Source organism: Petromyzon marinus, unplaced genomic scaffold (genome assembly GCF_048934315.1).
Source record: "Petromyzon marinus isolate PM22_M1 ecotype Great Lakes invasive population unplaced genomic scaffold, UKy_Petmar_22M1.pri1.0 PM_Scaffold_26, whole genome shotgun sequence".
In the NCBI taxonomy this organism is placed as follows: Eukaryota; Metazoa; Chordata; class Hyperoartia; order Petromyzontiformes; family Petromyzontidae; genus Petromyzon; species Petromyzon marinus.
This window is the reverse complement of record NW_027423235.1, coordinates 174247-193237: the sequence shown is the minus strand read 5'-3', so window position 1 is coordinate 193237 and position 18991 is coordinate 174247. Positions and strand designations below refer to the sequence as shown.

Here is an 18991-nt window from a genome sequence, read left to right as displayed (position 1 = left end):
CAGACATAGACTTGGAGGCAACACATGTATTTAACTCCAACACACGGGATAACTACCCCTTAACAGAATAACAACCTATGGTGGTGACCACCAGGCTAACTAAACTAATTACAACGTACCGAGCTACTACGGACCGGGACCACAGCTCGGGTCCAGGTCCACGTATTGGAGACTCATTGAACTGAGAACGGAGAACGTAGAATGTAGACAAAGGTTTATTCAAGGATGAACAACAACGCCGGTCCCTCTGGGGACCCAGATTATATTCTCTGCGGCGTGGCTGGCTCTACACTTGGCCATGACCACCTTCCAAAATCCTCGGGAAGGATCTGGATGCTAACCACGTGACCAAACCTAGCCACCACTTGGGCCCCTTTGTAGACTTAACTGGTCACGTGTCCTCTCGGGTCAACCAGAGTGCCATGCCCTCTAGTAACCTCATTCCTATGGTCAGCACTCCCACACCTTGTCTTGTAGGGTTGGCACTGCACGCCAAGCATGGTGCCATCTAGCGCTATCCATCAGCGCTCACCGGGCCCCTCTAAGGCCAGTACTAGACCCACACTTTTGTGGTATCCATGATGTGGTTACACCACACACAGTGCCTCTCTAGGGCCGGCACTGCACAGTGACTTCCCGCGATGTCACTACATCAACCCCCCCCCCCCCCCTTTGTAGCACTCAGCAGTCCCGCCTGTCAACTCCCCCTTCAACAAAAGAACAAAACGAACAACACCTTAGTGTTCCGCAACAAACAAATACCCCAACCCATCTATACAACATATACACTATATACAGAATATACAGTAACTAATGGGGGAAGAGGATGGAAGTACATAACAACAATAGGCAAAAAAAGGAAGAGAGAAAAGGGAAGAGAGAGAGAAAAAAACAAAACGCAGTAACACACGGAACCTTTGGACCCCCTCCAGCACCAGCAGCTCCCACACTCACCGTGTAACAACACCCGCAAGCATAATGAAGACCAGGTTCAGCCAATAACCAATACAACTGCCGAGCGGCTGATGTCAATTTTTTGGAGCAGATGACACTTCTTCGGCTTAAATTTGAGGTTCGCCGCACGCATTTTAAGAATGACAGCACGTAACCATTCCAGATGTTCTTCAAACGTACGGCTAAAAACGATAACATCATCGAGACATATCAGGCACGATAACCACTGCAGGCCAGCTAGAACCAGTTCTATCAATCGCTGGAACATAGCCAGCGTGGAATGAAGACCCATCGGAAGCCGATTAATTTCAAATAAGACTTGTGGTGTATGAAAGGCTGTCTTGGGCTCAGCCGATAGGGGTTCTGCCGGATGGGAGTGGCGTCGCCCGTATCGATGTGGTGACTCAAAAGCGTAGTGCGGCTGATGTAAAATTTGCCCTTGCTAAATACATTGGAGAATTCACGCAAAAGCGCCCTCAACTCCCACCTCTGGGACTCAGAAAAATCAGAATTTTCGGAAATGTATCCATCAGAAACCTGTTACGGCTTCGTATTTGAAACGGCCCCCTTACCGCTATCGGTATTTCCCTCATGAAGCGCGGGTGATGTGTGGGCTAGCACGGTGCCCTCCTGAATGACAGACGTGTCCAACCCTGCATTCAGGACTTGAATGAACGGTTCCTGGTCATTGGATAACCAGAGTCTGGGTGCCTACCAACGTCAACTTCCGAATGGCTTTGTTTGAGGGTCCTAGGAGAATTCTTCCCGCAGTCGCCTCCTGGTCTAGCGGCATGTGCAATCATAAAGAAACGAACATTTTCACACCGGGGGGAATCTTTACGGTCTTACTCGCAAGCGCTTGTACAGTAGTGTGGCCATGCCCATTCGAGTGGGAGAAAGCGAAAAGGCCATTTGACGGCCCGATGGCAACTCAAGGCAACCTTGATCGATCAAAATTATTAGGGGCATCTTCCCCAAGATGTCAGTCTCGAGCAAGCAAAGCACGGCCAAGGACGTTGATACATGAACTGGTCCCGTCATTTTCTGGGTTGGAATCATTCTCAGGTGGTGCAATATATTTGGGAGGGTGAACATTGTAATCAAGTGCACCCTGTTAGGAAGAGACAATGGGATATGATTCTACACTGCCAGGGAAGTTTGGATCTATTGGGGTAGATGGGAGAAGTTCACCTTAAAAAGCTCACTTAGCCGACTCGGAATAATGACTCCGAGATATTAAATCCTCTGAAGGCACCATTTGAAGGGGCAGAATTTAATTGTGAGGCCTTGAGAGTCTGGGAGATGGTAATTAGTTATGATTTGTTTACATTTAGCTTATATCCTGCCATTTCTCCATATTCCTTAATCTCCTTCAGGAGGGCAGGGATTGAGGTTACAGGCTCGGTGATGGTTAATATTATATTGTCTGCATAGAGATGTATTTGATTTACTCAATCCCCACAGGACAGCACTTTGATCTCTATGCTTTTTCTAGTCTTCTCAGCCAGGGCCTCTATGGATAGCACGCTCAGGAGGGAGAATTCCATGCGTGAGTGTGAACCTTCTTGAAATGATTCCGTTGGTGGAGACCGTTGTGCAGGGGTGGCGAGTACAATATATGGCACCAATTGACGAATCGGGCCAGTATCCCTATTTCTCCCATGGTACTGAACAGGAACTTCTATTTTGTATTTTGTGGTGTGTTGTATATATAGGCCTTTTTTTCCAAATATTGATATTAAGAATAATTCTGCCAATATTTGTTTTTTAATAATAATAAATCAGGGTGTCGCTTGGGGCAAAAAGGGGGCGACACAAACACCCTCCCCTCAAACAGCAGCTGCCTCCCACAAGCTACACCAGGCAAGGAAGTAGCCATAAAATGTAATAAATAAATAAAAACCGGTGCAAAAGGGGGAGAGGGGGGGTTGCTAATGATATTCTGGGGAAATCTCTACACGGCTTCAAAGACCGCCACAAAGCACGTACAAACAATAGGCGCCACAATTCTTCCCGGGCGGCGAGAACCGAACAGACAACTTTTTTTGTAGTTTATTTTAGTTAACGGTAAAGTTTGAAACTTCGCGACAAGAATAAGTCTACATCATAGACTACCAACACACTCACCCAGATTACGAACCAGACAAAGGTCGAGAATAGTGGCTTTTATTTATTACTTACCTTATTTTAATCTTATTCACCATATATTGTTTTTATTGTATCTTTCTATCTATGTGACTTTACCTAAAGAACCAAGGAATATGAGTTCTGGCAATCACGAAAGCTTAAGTAAAAACTTAGTTATATCTCCAACCTCAGGATATTAAAATATAACTCGAGAATAAGAAGCACAGATCCCTGGTGACATGGACAAAGAACAAAGCTTAATAAAACCATCAGAATACCTGACGTAACAACTATGGTAGATCACAAATCTTGGTTAAACATAAACCAATTAATAATTACAAAGTATTAGACAGAGGGTCATCCAGAAGAAATACAATGCGAAACAGGTCAATAACACACGACCAAGATAATATGTGTTCCATAGAATCAGAGCCTCCCATCCGCCTTTGTCTTCCAGAAGGACGTGGTAGCAATAAATCACACATGCAGGGAGGGCGCCTCCCCTTGAGATATCAAACACCACGAAGAAATTCTAAACCAGGCGTACTGTGAACACTGCTCAAAATATGCCTTGAGTCACTTAAAGAGTCAACACCGCAAAAAGGGATACACACTAAGATAAGGGGTGGAAAATCATGTTTATTTTTCTCTCAACTCACAACCCACAAGAGTGAACAGAAAACATGGTAACGGGAAGTCACACTTCAAGAGACGGCGCCCCTCTTTGTGAGAGACAAGAAAATGTAACACCTCCAACGGCGACGGAAGAGGGGGGGAGAACGCAACCGGGCAAAAGGAACCCCTCCCTCTTCCAGATTAATCATTGCAGAAGTTGGAAAACTAGAAAAACACACTTAGGCACAATTGAAAGCATCTGTTTCCACAGTTGGCGAGATGGCTTGAGGAGGGGGACAGGAACCAGGCCTTGATGAGACTTAACAGATTGCTTAATAAATCAGAACACACACACACACAACGTACACCGGACAAACAACTGCTCCTACAAGCTGAGAGTGAAATCAAAGGAATTCCGGTCATTTGTGAGAAGGCAAGCCAAGGGGAGAGAATTTTAGATATAAGCAGGGACACAACACACACAATTCAGTCCTGCAAGTGGCAGGCTCCGGGAATCTTCCCCCGATAGGGAGCTGCATCAGCAGAAGCCACGAGTCTACGAAGTCAACGGAAATTGAGTCTTGCTGCGGCAAGCTCCGGGGGTGGGCCCCACAATCGACACAGGATGGCGAGGCTTGCAGAGTAGCGATGTGTCACCGATTACGAGTTCGGCGCTGACAGACAAAGTATCGCTGAAAGTTTTATTCTACATTGAATGCCAGCTCCCACTAGCAGCTGCAGCAAGAGAGAAAGAGTGACGAGCAACGACAAGCAATCAACCTGGAGAAAGAGCGGAAAAGCGCCAAGCATCGACTAAGCGAGCACCGCACAGGACCAGCAGCAGTAGCCGAGCTGCGAGCGCAATCGGGCACCTTCAAAGAAAAGCGTCATGCCGACTCAGCTCATCCAGCAAAAGACAGGCCTGCAGCATCGCCAAGAGAGAGCGAGGGCGCCGTGTGTATGACACGCCCACACACACACACGACTCATCGCTCAGCAGGGAACCAACTAATTTTTGCTACAAGAAACGCCCCTCCTTGGCGTCTACTTAACACAAAGAGTTGAGCAAGGAGACAATACACCAACGCACACATAACGCACATATCGGAACTAGAATAAGATTACTCCAAAGTTCTCCAACCATGGAAAAACAACCCCCTGAGAAGCCGATCAAAACCATCACGTTACCATACATAGCAGGTGTTACCAAAAAGATTTCCAAAATCCTAAACAAACACAAGATCCAGGTCCGATTCAATACAGTACACAAAATCCGTGATCTAATCCCATCTGTGAAGGATGTCATTCCTGAGATGCAATATCCTGGAGTCTACAAACTGAGTTGTACCTGCAGGAGCAGTTACATTGGGAAAACGAAACGACATGTCTCGGACCGTGTTTGAGAGCACAAGGCAGAACCAATACCTCTGCCGTGACTGACCATTGTTATAACGCTGTGAGCTCGCATGCTGTTGTTTTTTCCGAGACCAAGGTACTCTGCAAACCTTCGGGCTAACTATCAAAGGTTTATTCATGAAGCCATTCAGATATATAAACATAGACATAACTTTAACCGAGAAGATGGATACAAATTGAGCAATCATTGGAAGGATGTTATTAACCAGGTAAAACCTCAACAGTTTATGGTTGTTCCATAATATCTGCCGGGTACGAGTCTATTTTTCCGAGTTAATTTCCCCCCCGCAACCCTAGCGTTCCCAGCCTCCCACGTCCAGCCCCGCCCACTCCCCCCCTCTCAGCTTCACGTCCTCTCTCTCCCTAGCGTTCACGCCCCCCCCCATCCCCCCCTATTTCTCTCTCCCCCCTTGCTCCTCCCCCTCTTTCTTTCCTATATAACCTCTTGCCACAGCAGCTCTCTCGCCCACTGCATTGACATTGTTGCTACATTGGCATTGTTGCTACATTGGCATTGTTGCTGCATGGGCATTTTTGCTGCATTGGCATTTTTGCTGCATTGGCATTGTTGCTGCATTGGCATTGTTGCTGCATTGGCATTGTTGCTGCATTGGCACTCGTGCACCGCCCATGCTCCTGATGCTGTTGATACACTTGGGCTACACCCATCCCCAAACCTTTATAAACAGTTTGCCTTTAGAGGTTGACTCCTTTGCCTGATGACGACCGCTTGTGTTGCGATCGAAACGTCGTGATTTGTTTTATTTTATTTCTAACTACGTGACTTTACCAAAAGAACCAAAGAGTAGGATTCCTGCAGTCACGAAAGCTTCAAATCAAGAGGGAGACTATTGTGGTAAAATCACAAAATCTTGCCCGCGAATTTATTGAAGCCTTAGCCAATTGATAAGCATTCGCTAGACAAGCAGGCACACTGCTGCACACCATTGTTCCAAGACATTTCGTTAATTGCATAATCTTACCAATGAATTCATTGAGGTCTACTATTGCTTTCCGGACATGTTTCTTTATTGCTGTTTGTATGAATATTGTAACATTAATTTTTAAGGACTTTTTTTCCCATCGCCGTGTATGCTCGCTTTACTCTGAGGAATTAACCGATTGTTCTGTTACCCAGTTAAACAAACGTAATCATTGAGGGTTAAATGTACGGATCAATGAGGAGGACATCTCCAGGAGTACTGTGTTGACATGCCTAGCATAAGAGTTCGCATATTAGAGTGTTATGTTTAGAGACACAGAAGAGTCTGAGTGGTGCCGTCCTAAGTTCATGCATAATAATCTTAATTATAAGAAGTGTATCCTGCGGTGAGATCTGAATCTTGAGACCTGACATAAACACTAAAACACAATCAGTAAAAGTTAAAGCGAGAATCATTGTATTATCCTGATTGATAAGACAACCCTAGACAACGAAGCCGAGCTTAATCAGCATACTTACATCACACTTGCATAACTTCATACAATTCAGTGTATTATCCCGATTGATAATACAACCCTATACAACGAGGCAGGGCCTAATTATCATAATTGCATACATTAGCATACTTACATACACTTGCATAACTTAACCCAATTACACCTTCCTAATTAGCATAAAGTTATTTGCATAATTACATACGTTGTTGGATAATTACACGTTTTTTATTTTCATTTTTTCGTTATAATTTTTATATTTCAAGACCCAAAATATACAACAGGTGACATCAACCGCATTGACGAGGGTCCTTATGTTATCTGCGGAGTCTCTACCCCTGATGACTATATATGCTGAAGTTACTTTTAAATTTCCATACGATTTTTGTTTACATATATAATCATTGACAGCTCTCGTTTAATCTATTGCTGGATGAATGTCTTTCCATGGCTTGTCGATCGTGGGGTTTGTTTAACCGTACATGATCACCCTCGTCAGTGCGGGTTGATAAATTTGTATGTATGTGTGTTACGTAATAAACCGTGGTAATCGGAGGTGGGGATGACTGATTTAAGGGAACACCACCCTGTTTATATACCAGGTTTTATTTGATCAAAACATTAATCATCTGAAAGGTAATAAAGTATTTGGCTGCCATCAATTTTCGTGATAAGCCACTTCGTTGAGCTATATGGCCAGGTCGCTTCTGAAAGGGAACAATACGGCTGAGTGGACCTTGCATGGTAAAATAAACATAGTTGTCTAGAAACATTGGCGTTCAACTCACAGCTTTTAAGTTGGTGCTTGCGGTGTTTTAAATTAAATATCAAAAGCAGCCTGGCTGGGCACTGGAATAAGTGTCCCGAATAGTTTGAGGACCATTTGTGATATTTTAAGAATTTTTTTATTATCATGAATTTAATCAATATTTTAATGTTGCTTGTTGTTTTACTGTGAGTCTTAAATGTTAATGTCAATGTTACGTCACGAAATCTTGGTCTGTGCGGCTTTTCAGTTTCCTGGGTGTTAAGTGGGCTAGGTTTTTTTTCTTTCCAATCCTGGCCAGCTGGCTCAAAACAGTGATGTTGGCCGTAACCAAAATAGTTCTGAGATTATCGGGTTCATAGAGCAGCGCTGTTCTACATCCACCTCTACAAATCTGTACATTATCTTACAAATTGTATCAATCTTGATTTGAAATTGTATCATTTCGATGTTTTCTGCAATCATGTATTTTTTTACGTCGTGGTCCTAAAAATCTGAAATGTAATATTTTACAGATTGTGCTTTGTTGTTTGTTTTTGACAATACAGAGATACAAATGTGATTAAAAGTAATGTGCTAATACATTAATACGTAAATATATCGGGCCCTGGTCTACAGAATACCTATTACTGTTTACGGTGATTTGGTCCAGTTATAATGAATGCGTGCTATCTGAAGCAGTTTAATGCCAGAATGATCATAGCCAAGACAACAAAGTAATTGATCTCTATTTTATTTATAGTGTGCTTTAACCTGGTAAGGCAGGTTTGCGTTTAGAATATCACATAGCTCAAAATCATAACGTTTTAATTTCCAGATTGGGAGTAGTTTCATTTTTCTACGGTTGATCAAACGAGAACCATTTAGATGAGATTTCGAGTCACACAAACACTGCCAAATATGTTAAGAGGCCACCTTTATGTGTGTTCCGCAGTACACAGCTTCATGTGAAGCAACGGCAATGGTAGTATGTCCGACATCCTTCCATGTGTAATGAGCGACTTCTGCGACACGTCGTTTAGAGGGTACTCTTCTTTATTTCACACATGGGCACAACACAGGCCAACGTTATCTTCTCTTCTCCCGAGTACACACGTAGATATTAACGCCTCACAGACGACACACACGGGTGATCTCCCGGCGGGTCCCGCCCGTCCACTCCCGGCCTCGCCGCTGACTGATGGCGTGCTGGTGAGGGCGGTGGAGCTCCGCGTGGCCGGATGACGGAGAGAGATGACGGCGAGCAGCGACGTAGTCCGGACCCAAGACTCCACACACCGACCACGAGTCCGCCTCCGCTTATATTACTGCAGGCGCGGCTAATCTCCGCCCCCGGCCACGCTCTCTCGTGTAACTTTCTAGCCGGTTCTCGGAGTTTCTCGGTCAGCCCCACCCTTCACCTTTGGCCCAAATACCTCTCCCTTTTGGGATTGGATAATGTTTATAGTGGTGCTTGTATCCGTGCTTCCCTTTACTAACCAGTAGATGGCACTATCTGATTACACATGTGATTAGAGAAGATGCAACACGTGTTACCTTCACACATCAGCCGATGAACTTTATACGGTCTTCCCTGGCGAATAAACCGATGGCAGCAAAGCAAATGGACCACCCCTGAAGGACACGGCAGCCTTCTGATTAGTCCATCGCCGTGAATCGTGCAGCTCAATGTGGACAGATTGTGAAGCATCAAATGCGACTATCTTGTGAATGTTTTGAGGACAGAAGACATCATGTCCTGGCGCTGCATGATGGTGCACTTGAGAAGTCAAGGCTCCTGCTGGAAGATTCGTGGATACTGCCTTGTGACAGTGAGCCACAAACCCCGAAACGCTGACTGGCATCCTTTGTTACAGAAGACATCAGAGACACCATTAAAGTGCTGGACATCCCCGCTTTCCTGAACTATCACCATCAAGATCAGCGAACTGGCTGTGGTGAACTCGTATCAATCACGACCCACAGAATGGTCACAGCCAACGCTACCAACAGTGAATGAACACCTCAATACCACACTCAAAATATATTTGTATTGTTAAATGCTATACAGAGCGTTTACTCATTTTAAGTTAATACATAGTTTACTGCATATCAGAATGCACATTTTGTTGTATTTAAGACAGTTACATTAGATACCAAGGGCAAAGATAAAACTTGCTTGAAATGTTCAGGAACCGAAAGCATTAGCCAATCCTATATCATAGGTTTGGTCCGTACACTCCTTGAGAGCATCTCTAATGCTTTTGAAATGATCATGAACGCCCAGGCGATCATCACTAAGTGCATTACGCTCATTCTAATCCTGCAGTCGGGGCCGTGCCGGGACTCAGCCGCGATTGAACGTGGAGGTCACGTAAAGAGCGAAATACCATGCTCAGCGAAATTGTTCAAGAAAGGTACGGGCAAGAAGGCGTGAAAAGGGGATGCGGGATTTTAAACCATTAAATAAACTTTTCTTCATTTTTACAGATAAAGACCACTCAGATATATAGTTTTTTTTCAGAAGCGACCTGGCAGCAAATGATAGCCCCATGAAGTGGCTTATCATTTTGAAATTTATAGCAGCCAAATACTCTAAACGCACATTTAGAAATGTGTAGGGAAACCCCATATACCTGACCAAGAGGAGAGATATGTAAACTCCAAATATACAGGCATTAGAGTCGGAATCGAACCTACGAACTCCTGCATACAAGGCGAGGGAGATAACATTTCGCCTCTGCAAATTGGTGGCAAATGTTAAAGGATGCCACCAATGCATTATTTGGGCTAAAATGTAAAGAATACATTGGCAGGAAGAGAGAGGATAGGAAGAGAGAGTTTATAAACAGGTGTGCGACAGGCTGGGGGCTCGGGGTGAAGAAAAGGGTGGATGTCATTAATGAGTGTTGATGCCCTGCCCAACGCGCGGTCGTGTTCGTGTTGAAGGGAACAATACAAATTCCGTGATCAAGACGAGTTTTGTGGATTTCCTCTCACGATTGAAATTAGATTTGAAGCCAGAAATCCCTCACTCAGTGCTTTATGTAAAGACTATTAATCGTAAACACTTTTTGCTTTATAATGTAACTAGCAGCCCGCGCGTCCTGTCGACGTCACCCTTCCTGCAGTCAGCTAACCAGCAAAACATTTGTCTTCATATTATCGTGTATTGGTGGATGGTTGGGGGATGGGGGGGAGGTGTGATGACGTCACCACGTACAAACCCTGCTCAATGCCGTGGGATGATTTTAAACTACTGACTGCAACTCTCATCCACTTATATGGCCAAAACGTCAGCTATTGTCTGTTTCATTTTAAGGAAGCGTTATTGACCAATCCGATTGGTTTGTTGTTGTTTGTGCTTGCGCACCACTACCAACATAGTAATACTAAAGACACTGATGAAACAATACGAATCGGTTTTACCCTTTCTGGCTAAAAATAAAAAACAGGCGGTGTGCATTAACCACAAGTACTTGTGGCAAAACATGCTGAGAAACTTGCTTTGATAATATATGCATTGTCTTTAAAACTGATTTGCCTACAGCAGAGATCCTTCTTTATGGCATTGTTTCACCATTGTTAGACCAGAGAACGCCAAAAGGTCAACGCATTTGGGGGAAATTCTTTCATTTTCCCCTGCCACAGAAAGTAACATTTGTAAAATAATCAAAACCACGTTGGTTTTTTGTATTCCTATACAACAGAAATTTTGAAAAATTAAGTCGAGAAGTAAACTTAATGGGTCCGTTTAACACGTAGGCTTTCGTGACCTATATTATTCATAATAAACATAATAAACGTTTTTGGGTGAGATCGCGTTATTTATAAATGTGTCGTAACCCTCCACCACCCGACACGGTCAAACAGTTGAAAATGTGTCACGTTCACAGAAGACAAATAGTTCTCTTCTTTAGCCCACCGGTGTGTTGAAGAGTGATTCAACATAATTTACAATTTTTGAGTACGACGTTTCGCTGGTAATTACATCCAGCATCATCAGGCAATTTGCCAGAATAGTGAAGCCCTCCACTCCCGGTCTTAAATAGAGCAGCACAGTGACGTCATCATATAACCTAATCTGGTGCAGTGATTTGAGGTGGAGAGGGGGAGGGTATTGTAATTATATAATAGATTGGTAATCATTCAATTGTTATTAATTAGTATTTCATTCCCCTATAAGGAATTGGAATTGTAATCTATTATTTTTAATAATACGCTTCCAGGCCGCACTAAGCCTGTAGCTGTCATAGCGATTAAAGTATTAATCTCAATTTCAATGGATTCTCTAATTAGTTTTGGCCAGTAATAATTAGTTTTACACAACACTTCAACGTGATCAAAATCAATTGAGTGTCCTTGTTGACAAGCATGTTCTGCCACTGCCGACAATTGTGTTTGAGATAATTTTACATTTCTTTGGTGTTCTTTTATGTGACAGATGCTATATTGGTCAGACGGGATGTAACATCAGAGTAAGATGGTTACGACACATTTATAAATTACGCGATCTAACCCAAGAACGTTTATTAATGGGTCCGATTGTTTCGTAGAGTCATTAGCGACTAGGCTAAAACTCTCGAGTCCTTACACTTCAGAACTCAGCTTCATCACAAGTGGCTCTTTCGATTCGAACCCAGGATCAGAGCGGTGCAACACCTTGATCTCTGCTCAACCCGACCACCTCGAGTTCAAACATATTCAACATGAAAGCTATATTTGGTCGTGCTATCAATGATGACCATGGCGACACAATCAACTTCCTGATCTCTCGGTCGTTTTTGGATGTGGGGATTCACTGAGCTCACGGCGTCATCGTGACAGGTAACATGCATTACACGGAAGTGTCAAAGTGCCATGAGACTATTTTAGGAAACTGCTGGTGTTTTGATGTTAGTGATGTATATATGTTGTTTACTTCGTGATTTGTTTGCTTATTGATTTGTAACACTTGCTGCGTGTTTGTCTGCTGGCCGAGTCACCGTTGGTAACGAGCTGTAGAGTTCAATGTGTTATTGACTTGGCTAATCAACTTCTTATTCTATTTCTGAACCCCGGCCCCCCACATAGATTCCCAACCACGGCGAACATCAAACGGCAAGAGGATTCAGAACTAATTCCCCCACCCTCCCGCCGCCCCTCCTCCCACCCCTCTAAAGATAGAGGTCCCCCGTGTAGCCTAAATAGACCTGTTGGGGTAATTGCTGTTAGAGAATAGCACCTGAGAAGTCTTGCACGGCACACGAGGAGGTGGGTAGCTATCACAATGCCCGGCCGCATTTGTCTCTCTCGTGGCGATGTTTGCTACACACGACACCAGGTACTCATTTGAGGCCCAGAACCGGTTCTGGTGATCGTCAGTGGTGCTGGCCGTGAGCAGGAATTGAACTCGGGTGGCCGGGTTCGTAGCTCAACGGCTAACCGCTGTACCGCCGCTCCCGACCCTTTCAAACAGATACCCCGTATAGCCTGAACAAACTGTTGGGGCAGGGGATGTTAGCGAGCACCTATGAAGGCCAGAACAGCACCAGAGAGGGTGGGTGAGCAGCACCACACCCAGCCTCCTTTGTCTCCCTAGTGGCGATGTTTTTACGCACCGCACCAGATACTCATGTGAGGCTAAGTCGACCTAGGGGAGGCCCAGGATCGGTTCAGATAGGCGTCGCCGATGTTGGCCGTGAGCGGGGAATCGAACTCGGGTATTCAGGTTCGTAGCGAAATGCGCCAACCACTGCGCCACCCATCCCCACCCCTCCCCACCCCTCCACCCTACTCGTCGCGAACACTGACCCAGCATGGTGGTCAAGTATGGTCGAAACAGCTCCCACAACCAACGTGGCGTCGGGATTCCATCATCTATTGGTAACGATGCTGGTGGGTGATGTTGATGAATGATGCTAATGTTCATCATGATTATGATGATGGTGGCAATGGTGGTAATGCAATTAATGATGGCGATGGCGCTGTTGTTGATGTTTGATGACTCAATGTTAATGATGATGACGTGATTGATGTTGTTCATGGCAAAAAATGATGATGACGGAATTACGCTGCTTTGAACATTAACTCACGAAATCGCGACTGTGAACGTTAAGCCGCAGAGAATATCAGCTTCCTCATTGTAAATGTATGCCCCGTGGCTCAGCAAGTCTCTGCCTCCCTCAGCTATGTCATTGACCACTTGCAAATTATGGTGTCAAACTGAACCCGGGGTCATCGCTCCCTTTCGATATATATAATCAATGGTGCTGCCACGCTATCTGAGACTAGTACCCCGCTCCCTAGAGGGCTCAGTGCTGATGCCTCTGTAGAAGTATGTAGACAGTTGAAATATCTGCATTCAGTGTCAGATGTTTTCTTTCCTCACCACTGGAGTCTAATCTTGCCAATTTTATAATAATCATTATCGCTAGTTCGTGTGACAATTATAATACACGGTGTAAGAGTGTAGCGTATCAACGCAATCGCATCTCAAAGATAAAACTATTGGGCTGATTGTCTCAACGACTCTCAGTTGAGCTCTACAGATGAGTTATGTCCATTAATCACGCCACAGCTCATCGCAGACAGGTAGGGGTTTAATGATTATTGAAGGGAGACCCGAGAGGGAGACTCTACCACCACCGGCATTTGAGCTCCCAAACGCGTAGACGGGCGATGACGAAGCCTCAAGCATCACCGAAGTCCTTAAAGCCACCAGAGAAAGGAGAGGCGGGAGCTGTTGAATGGAAATGCGAGTGCCCGTGTGCGGACGAACGCAGGGACGTGCAGAGGAAAGCACAATCAGAAGAAGTGGAGCCCCAAACCCAATGCGAGAAGTAAGTTAACGTTTCACCACCACCACAATCACCACAACCAAAACCAGCACCATAACAACCACCACCACCAATAACACAGTACCAACAACACTACCACCATAACCACCACAAAAGAAACAGATCCACCTCATAGCTTTAACAGACTGTTGGCCCAAGTGCTGTTATCGAGCACCTATTAATGTTGGAATGGCACACTCGGGAGTGGGTGGTCAGCTCCACGCTCGGCCGCTTTTATCTCCTTTGTGGCGATTTTTACAAAAATGTACTCATTTGAGGTTGAGTCGACCTAGGGGAGGCCTAGGACTGATACAGATAATCGTCTGTACGAGTGGTAGTTAGCGTGCTAGCGTGCTAACTACCACACTACCACTCCCTACACCACAACCACCCCCACAACCACCACAACCACAACCACCATCAATTATCGTGAGCATCAGCCATGATCCATCCACTGCTGGATGAACACCGCCTCAAGTCGGTGTCATCTCTCACGGTGCTTTGTGGAATGTTCTCGCCCGTCGACAATGACGCGAGAATATTTCTACGACCGATTATTGGCCGACACGTGAACCATACCGCCAGGTACGTTAAGCGAAGAATACTAAATCAGCTGATTAAAACTAAGTAAACAACTATAAACTATTTTATTTTACCAAGTAATGCCACTGTGCTGTAAAGCTATTTTCACATGCGACCTGGCCACAAATGATAGCTCAAACAAATGGCTCATCATGTGGGAATTTATAGCAGCAAATACTCTAAACGCGTGATTTTTATTTCAAATGTGGAGGGAAAACTCGGAGGACCCGCAAAAAAATCCATGCGGCCATGGGGAGACAGCGAGAGAGGACATGCAAACTCCAAATATACAATAGGCGCAATAGGCGTCAGGGTCGGGATCGAATATACGACCTCCTACATACCAGGCGAGGGAGATAACATCTCGCCACCGTGGTGTTACTGGTGGCAGCGCCTCCCTTCACCACGGGGAGTCCTATGGGCCCCCGCTAGGGTTGTATGCGGCCCACTCTTCGAGACGGGCCTAAATGACGTATTGAATGGGTGGGGGTACCCACACTTCAACCCACCACATGCGATCAGTCGATCGACTTGAACTGCTGGTTGGACAGAGGCCAGCTGCCGCAACGGGAGAATCGCAAACACTGCAGCATCCCTCGATTATGTTCATTGTCTGCGTGCGTCGATTAGCCTCGGATGAGGGGCGAGATTCAAATGAAACGGCAATGGCCAAACACGCAAATAACATTTTGGCGAATTCCGTATCACCCCCAATTGGTGGCATTGGAGACACTGGTACGTTTTCGTCAAAACATATAATGGAGTTACTGCGTGCGTGAGACAAATCATGGTCAGCCAACTGTCCTGTGAACCTGGTTACCTCAGCAGCACCAGCAAACAGGTGGGTGATTCGATCGTAGGCGACGAACTAAAATGTATATTTAAAAACAATTACGTAATAAAACCGACCCTCTTATGTTTAGCTTTAATAGCCAACCAGTTTCTGGCAAAGCGAAGCAATGCCCCAGAATGCGTCGCTCAAGCTGCTTGAGTCACCGTCGTCTGGGATCAATGTCGCAGAGGTTGCCATCGCTCCAGCCTCGGCGATAGGAGATGTCAATTTCCTCTCAGGCATGGGTGAGCATCGGTCACAAAGTGGCATCTTCCCCAGTCCACGCTGACCAGAATGGTCACGCATGGTCTTCCTCTCCTTGCCTCTTCGTGCAATGCCCAGCGTCCACCGATCCAGTCTCCTTTGCGCAACTATAAGAGGGTTGTTTTTTTGCCCTCCTCTCCATTTGCTTCGTCAACGTCTTCTTCCTATTGGCAACGAATATCGTCGATTAAAGCTCTGAAGTTATTCGACTGAATCTAGCAAAGTGTAGACTGTTGCGACCACTTATCGTGCTTCGTAATCGATTTTCGGGTCAGATCGTATGTGTAAAATGTCGTGTCGCAAAGCTTCCTCCACCTAACGCAACCAATTAAAAAAGTTGTTACGTGAACAAAAGATCTAATGCATTACTGCAGCTTCAGCAACAGCAGCAGCTGATTTCGGAGAGCAATTTCGCAACACAACATTCACTGTGACTCGACCGAACGTCTGTTTCCACCGTAGATCCTGGGACAGGTTCAACATTCGCCCAGACATCGATGAGGAGGAGTCCTCAACTCGGGGTCTTCGGGTTCTCAGGTTTATCCTCCTGACACTGCTCTTCCTCGCCGTGTTCGGAACGGCGGTGCTCAGCAAGGTGAGGAGAAAGGAGGAGGAACTCCCTCACCTCTCTCCCCAGCCTCACCTCATTGCTGCACGATCACGCGATTCATTTCCCACACCTCCGATTAGCACGGTTGGCTACTTACAGTGGGAAAGAAGCTCAAGATACATACACACATGCCCTCGATATGAAAAAAAAACTAAAACAAATTTTTATTTTACTAGGTAAAGCCCACTGAGTTGCATAGAATAAAAATGTCATGAGCGACCTAGCCACAAATGATAGCTCAACTTAGTGATGTATCATCATCACTTGGAAATGTATAGCAGTTAAATACTCTGAACGCGTGATGTTGATTCTAAATGTGGAGAGAAAAATTGGGGGATCCAGCGAAAAATCCACACGACCACGGGGAGAGAGAGACCACGCAGACTCTAAATATAAAATAGGCATCGTCAGGGACGGGATCGAACCCACGAGCTCCTGTGTACCAGACGAGCGAGATAACATCTCGTCACCTCAACCCTCACATCGTGTTCATGTAGTCGGCATCTCGGTTGCTATTATTCTTAGTCTCATCAACGACAACCTGTGGGACGTCTCGGTCTGTGGGTTTTATTGTATTATGTAAGCATATTTATTTTTTTGTCATGTCATGAAATACTTTACACTGCCCTCACCATAACCGCTGACACAGCAATGCCTTTCAGATGTTGCGGATACACACAGGCACACCCGTGTACATAGACGAGATATATCTCACTTAAGCCATACTTAATTAATGAGGTTGTCACTGAACAAATGTGCAGCCAATCAATGTGTATTACTGCTTCAGCAGCAGCAGGAGCATTGATTTATTGATTGACGTTGAGCACCATTGGTGTGGTTGTTGTTGTTGTTGTTCGAGAGTGATCCACACACGTTCACCAACTGGGTATGGACGCCTCGCTGGGAGTTACAGCCAGCATCATCAGGCAGTTGCCAGAAATCTGAGGAGGGTTAACTGCACATGTATAGCGAGCAGTGTGCCACAAGCAAGATTCACGTTATAGCTAGAAGTCTGTCACATACTAGACTCGCGTTATAGCAGGCGCAGTGTGCGTTTAATGAAAAACCTTCCATAAAATATAAATTGCGTGAAAGCAGAAGACGTGGAGAGTGAATGCCGCACGCTCAACGAGGATTCCCTATATAGATAGGATGCGCAGAGTATCGTGACGCTTTTTCTGTCTCGCGTGCGCAATGTGGTGGAATGCAGCTGAGCCTGGTGTACTTGGCCGAGATGAAGAGGGTCGCCAGGCAGGCCGGCGAGCTCGACCAGAACCAGTTCTATTCCTGGGTCCTCGCCTTCGTTCTCGTCCTCCCCAACATCTTCAGCTCCATCCGCTGCGGCCTCCGGCTCGCCTTCAAGAACTCCGATGTCTCCAATCGGAAGATGATCGCTCTGGTAAGATTCAGAGAGACAAAGACGGACAGAGGTCACGGCAAAGGTGCAGTCTTGAAGTTGCTCTGTCAACGCGTGCTCCCTACTTGTCCACGCTGCAAGCCCATGTCTAATCTAAGCTATATTTCTATAGAGCGCCTTCTCCCAATGCACTCTATGATGTAGCTTGCATAACATTTACAGAATGGAATGATCTAGTGTACACGGGCGTGTTACAAGGATTGAGGAATGAGTGAGAGTGATAGAGGCATACTTAGGGGTAACAGAAGAGCTATAAAAAGAAGAAAGAGACGGAGTTGAGGGGCGAGGGGAGGGAAGAGGAAGCGAATGGGTCACCACGATGGCGAGATGTTATATTCCTATCCTAGTATACAGGTCGTGATTTCGATCCGGACTCTGACGCCTGTTTATTTGGAGTGTGCATATTCTCCCTGGGTGGAGTATTTGGCTGCTATAAATGTCCACGTGATAAGCCACTTCGTTGAGCTATCGTTTATGGCTTCTGAAAAAAGAAGCTAATAGCTCAGTGGACTTTACCTGCTAAAGTATTTTTTTTGTTAATTCTGTTTATAAGTGATTTGCTTATCTTTCCCATACTTTACACTTCCGTGTTTTTTGTATTGTTTGTTGTTGTAACGATCTGACCCACCTCGAATGGACATCTAAGAAAAAGAGTTGTATAGCTCATCGCATTCCTCAAGTATAAATGTAAATGATTCTGCTAGACCCCCCCCACGCTCCCCCTTGGTTCTGGGTGGACAGAGCGAGGAGACGTCACAAACTCGCCCGTTTATTTCAGCTGCCGCACTGGGAGATAGACCCGGCGGCCTAAGGAATTGCACGTCGACTGTGCTGACCATTACCTCGCAGCAGCAACACCGCGTCTATGTCGCTAACAAAAATTAAACAATGAATATCATTCACGGAGTCATTTGACAATCCATTGCTGGACATACAAAATGTGGAAAGAGTATGTTGGGGATGCTGCAGCTGCGTTGGCAGTGGTGCCCAAGGCCAATTAACAACAATAACAGCATACTCTTTGGTTCTATTCGGTAAAGTCACGTAGGTAAAAAATAAAACAACAAAAATCACGACGTTTCGACCACAACACAAGTGGCCTTCATCAGGTGAAGGGGACCGTACTGTCACGAGGACAGCGTTGGAGTGAAGACATTCCAGCCCAGGTCACGTC

The 18991-nt window shown here is 45.4% G+C and overlaps 1 protein-coding gene across 1 annotated transcript; it reads left to right on the top strand.

The window, feature by feature from the left end:
- The first annotated feature begins 13681 nt into the window (after nt 1-13681).
- LOC142923057 (uncharacterized) lies at nt 13682-18977 on the top strand. Its single transcript, XM_076063996.1, has 3 exons — nt 13682-14115; nt 16253-16385; nt 17611-18977. The coding sequence occupies exons 1-3, from the start codon at nt 13955-13957 to the stop codon at nt 17959-17961; spliced, it is 645 nt and encodes a 214-aa protein (XP_075920111.1). The 5' UTR covers nt 13682-13954; the 3' UTR covers nt 17962-18977.
- The last annotated feature ends 14 nt before the right edge of the window (nt 18978-18991 follow it).

Excerpts from the sequence above, each read along its gene's own strand:
- LOC142923057 (XM_076063996.1), top strand. The coding sequence starts at position 13,955 with ATGACGAAGCCTCAAGCATCACCGAAGTCCTTAAAGCCACCAGAGAAA. Across the intron at positions 14,116-16,252 it reads CCCCAAACCCAATGCGAGAA|ATCCTGGGACAGGTTCAACA; the intron begins GTAAGTTAACGT and ends TTTCCACCGTAG. Across the intron at positions 16,386-17,610 it reads GAACGGCGGTGCTCAGCAAG|CTGAGCCTGGTGTACTTGGC; the intron begins GTGAGGAGAAAG and ends GGTGGAATGCAG.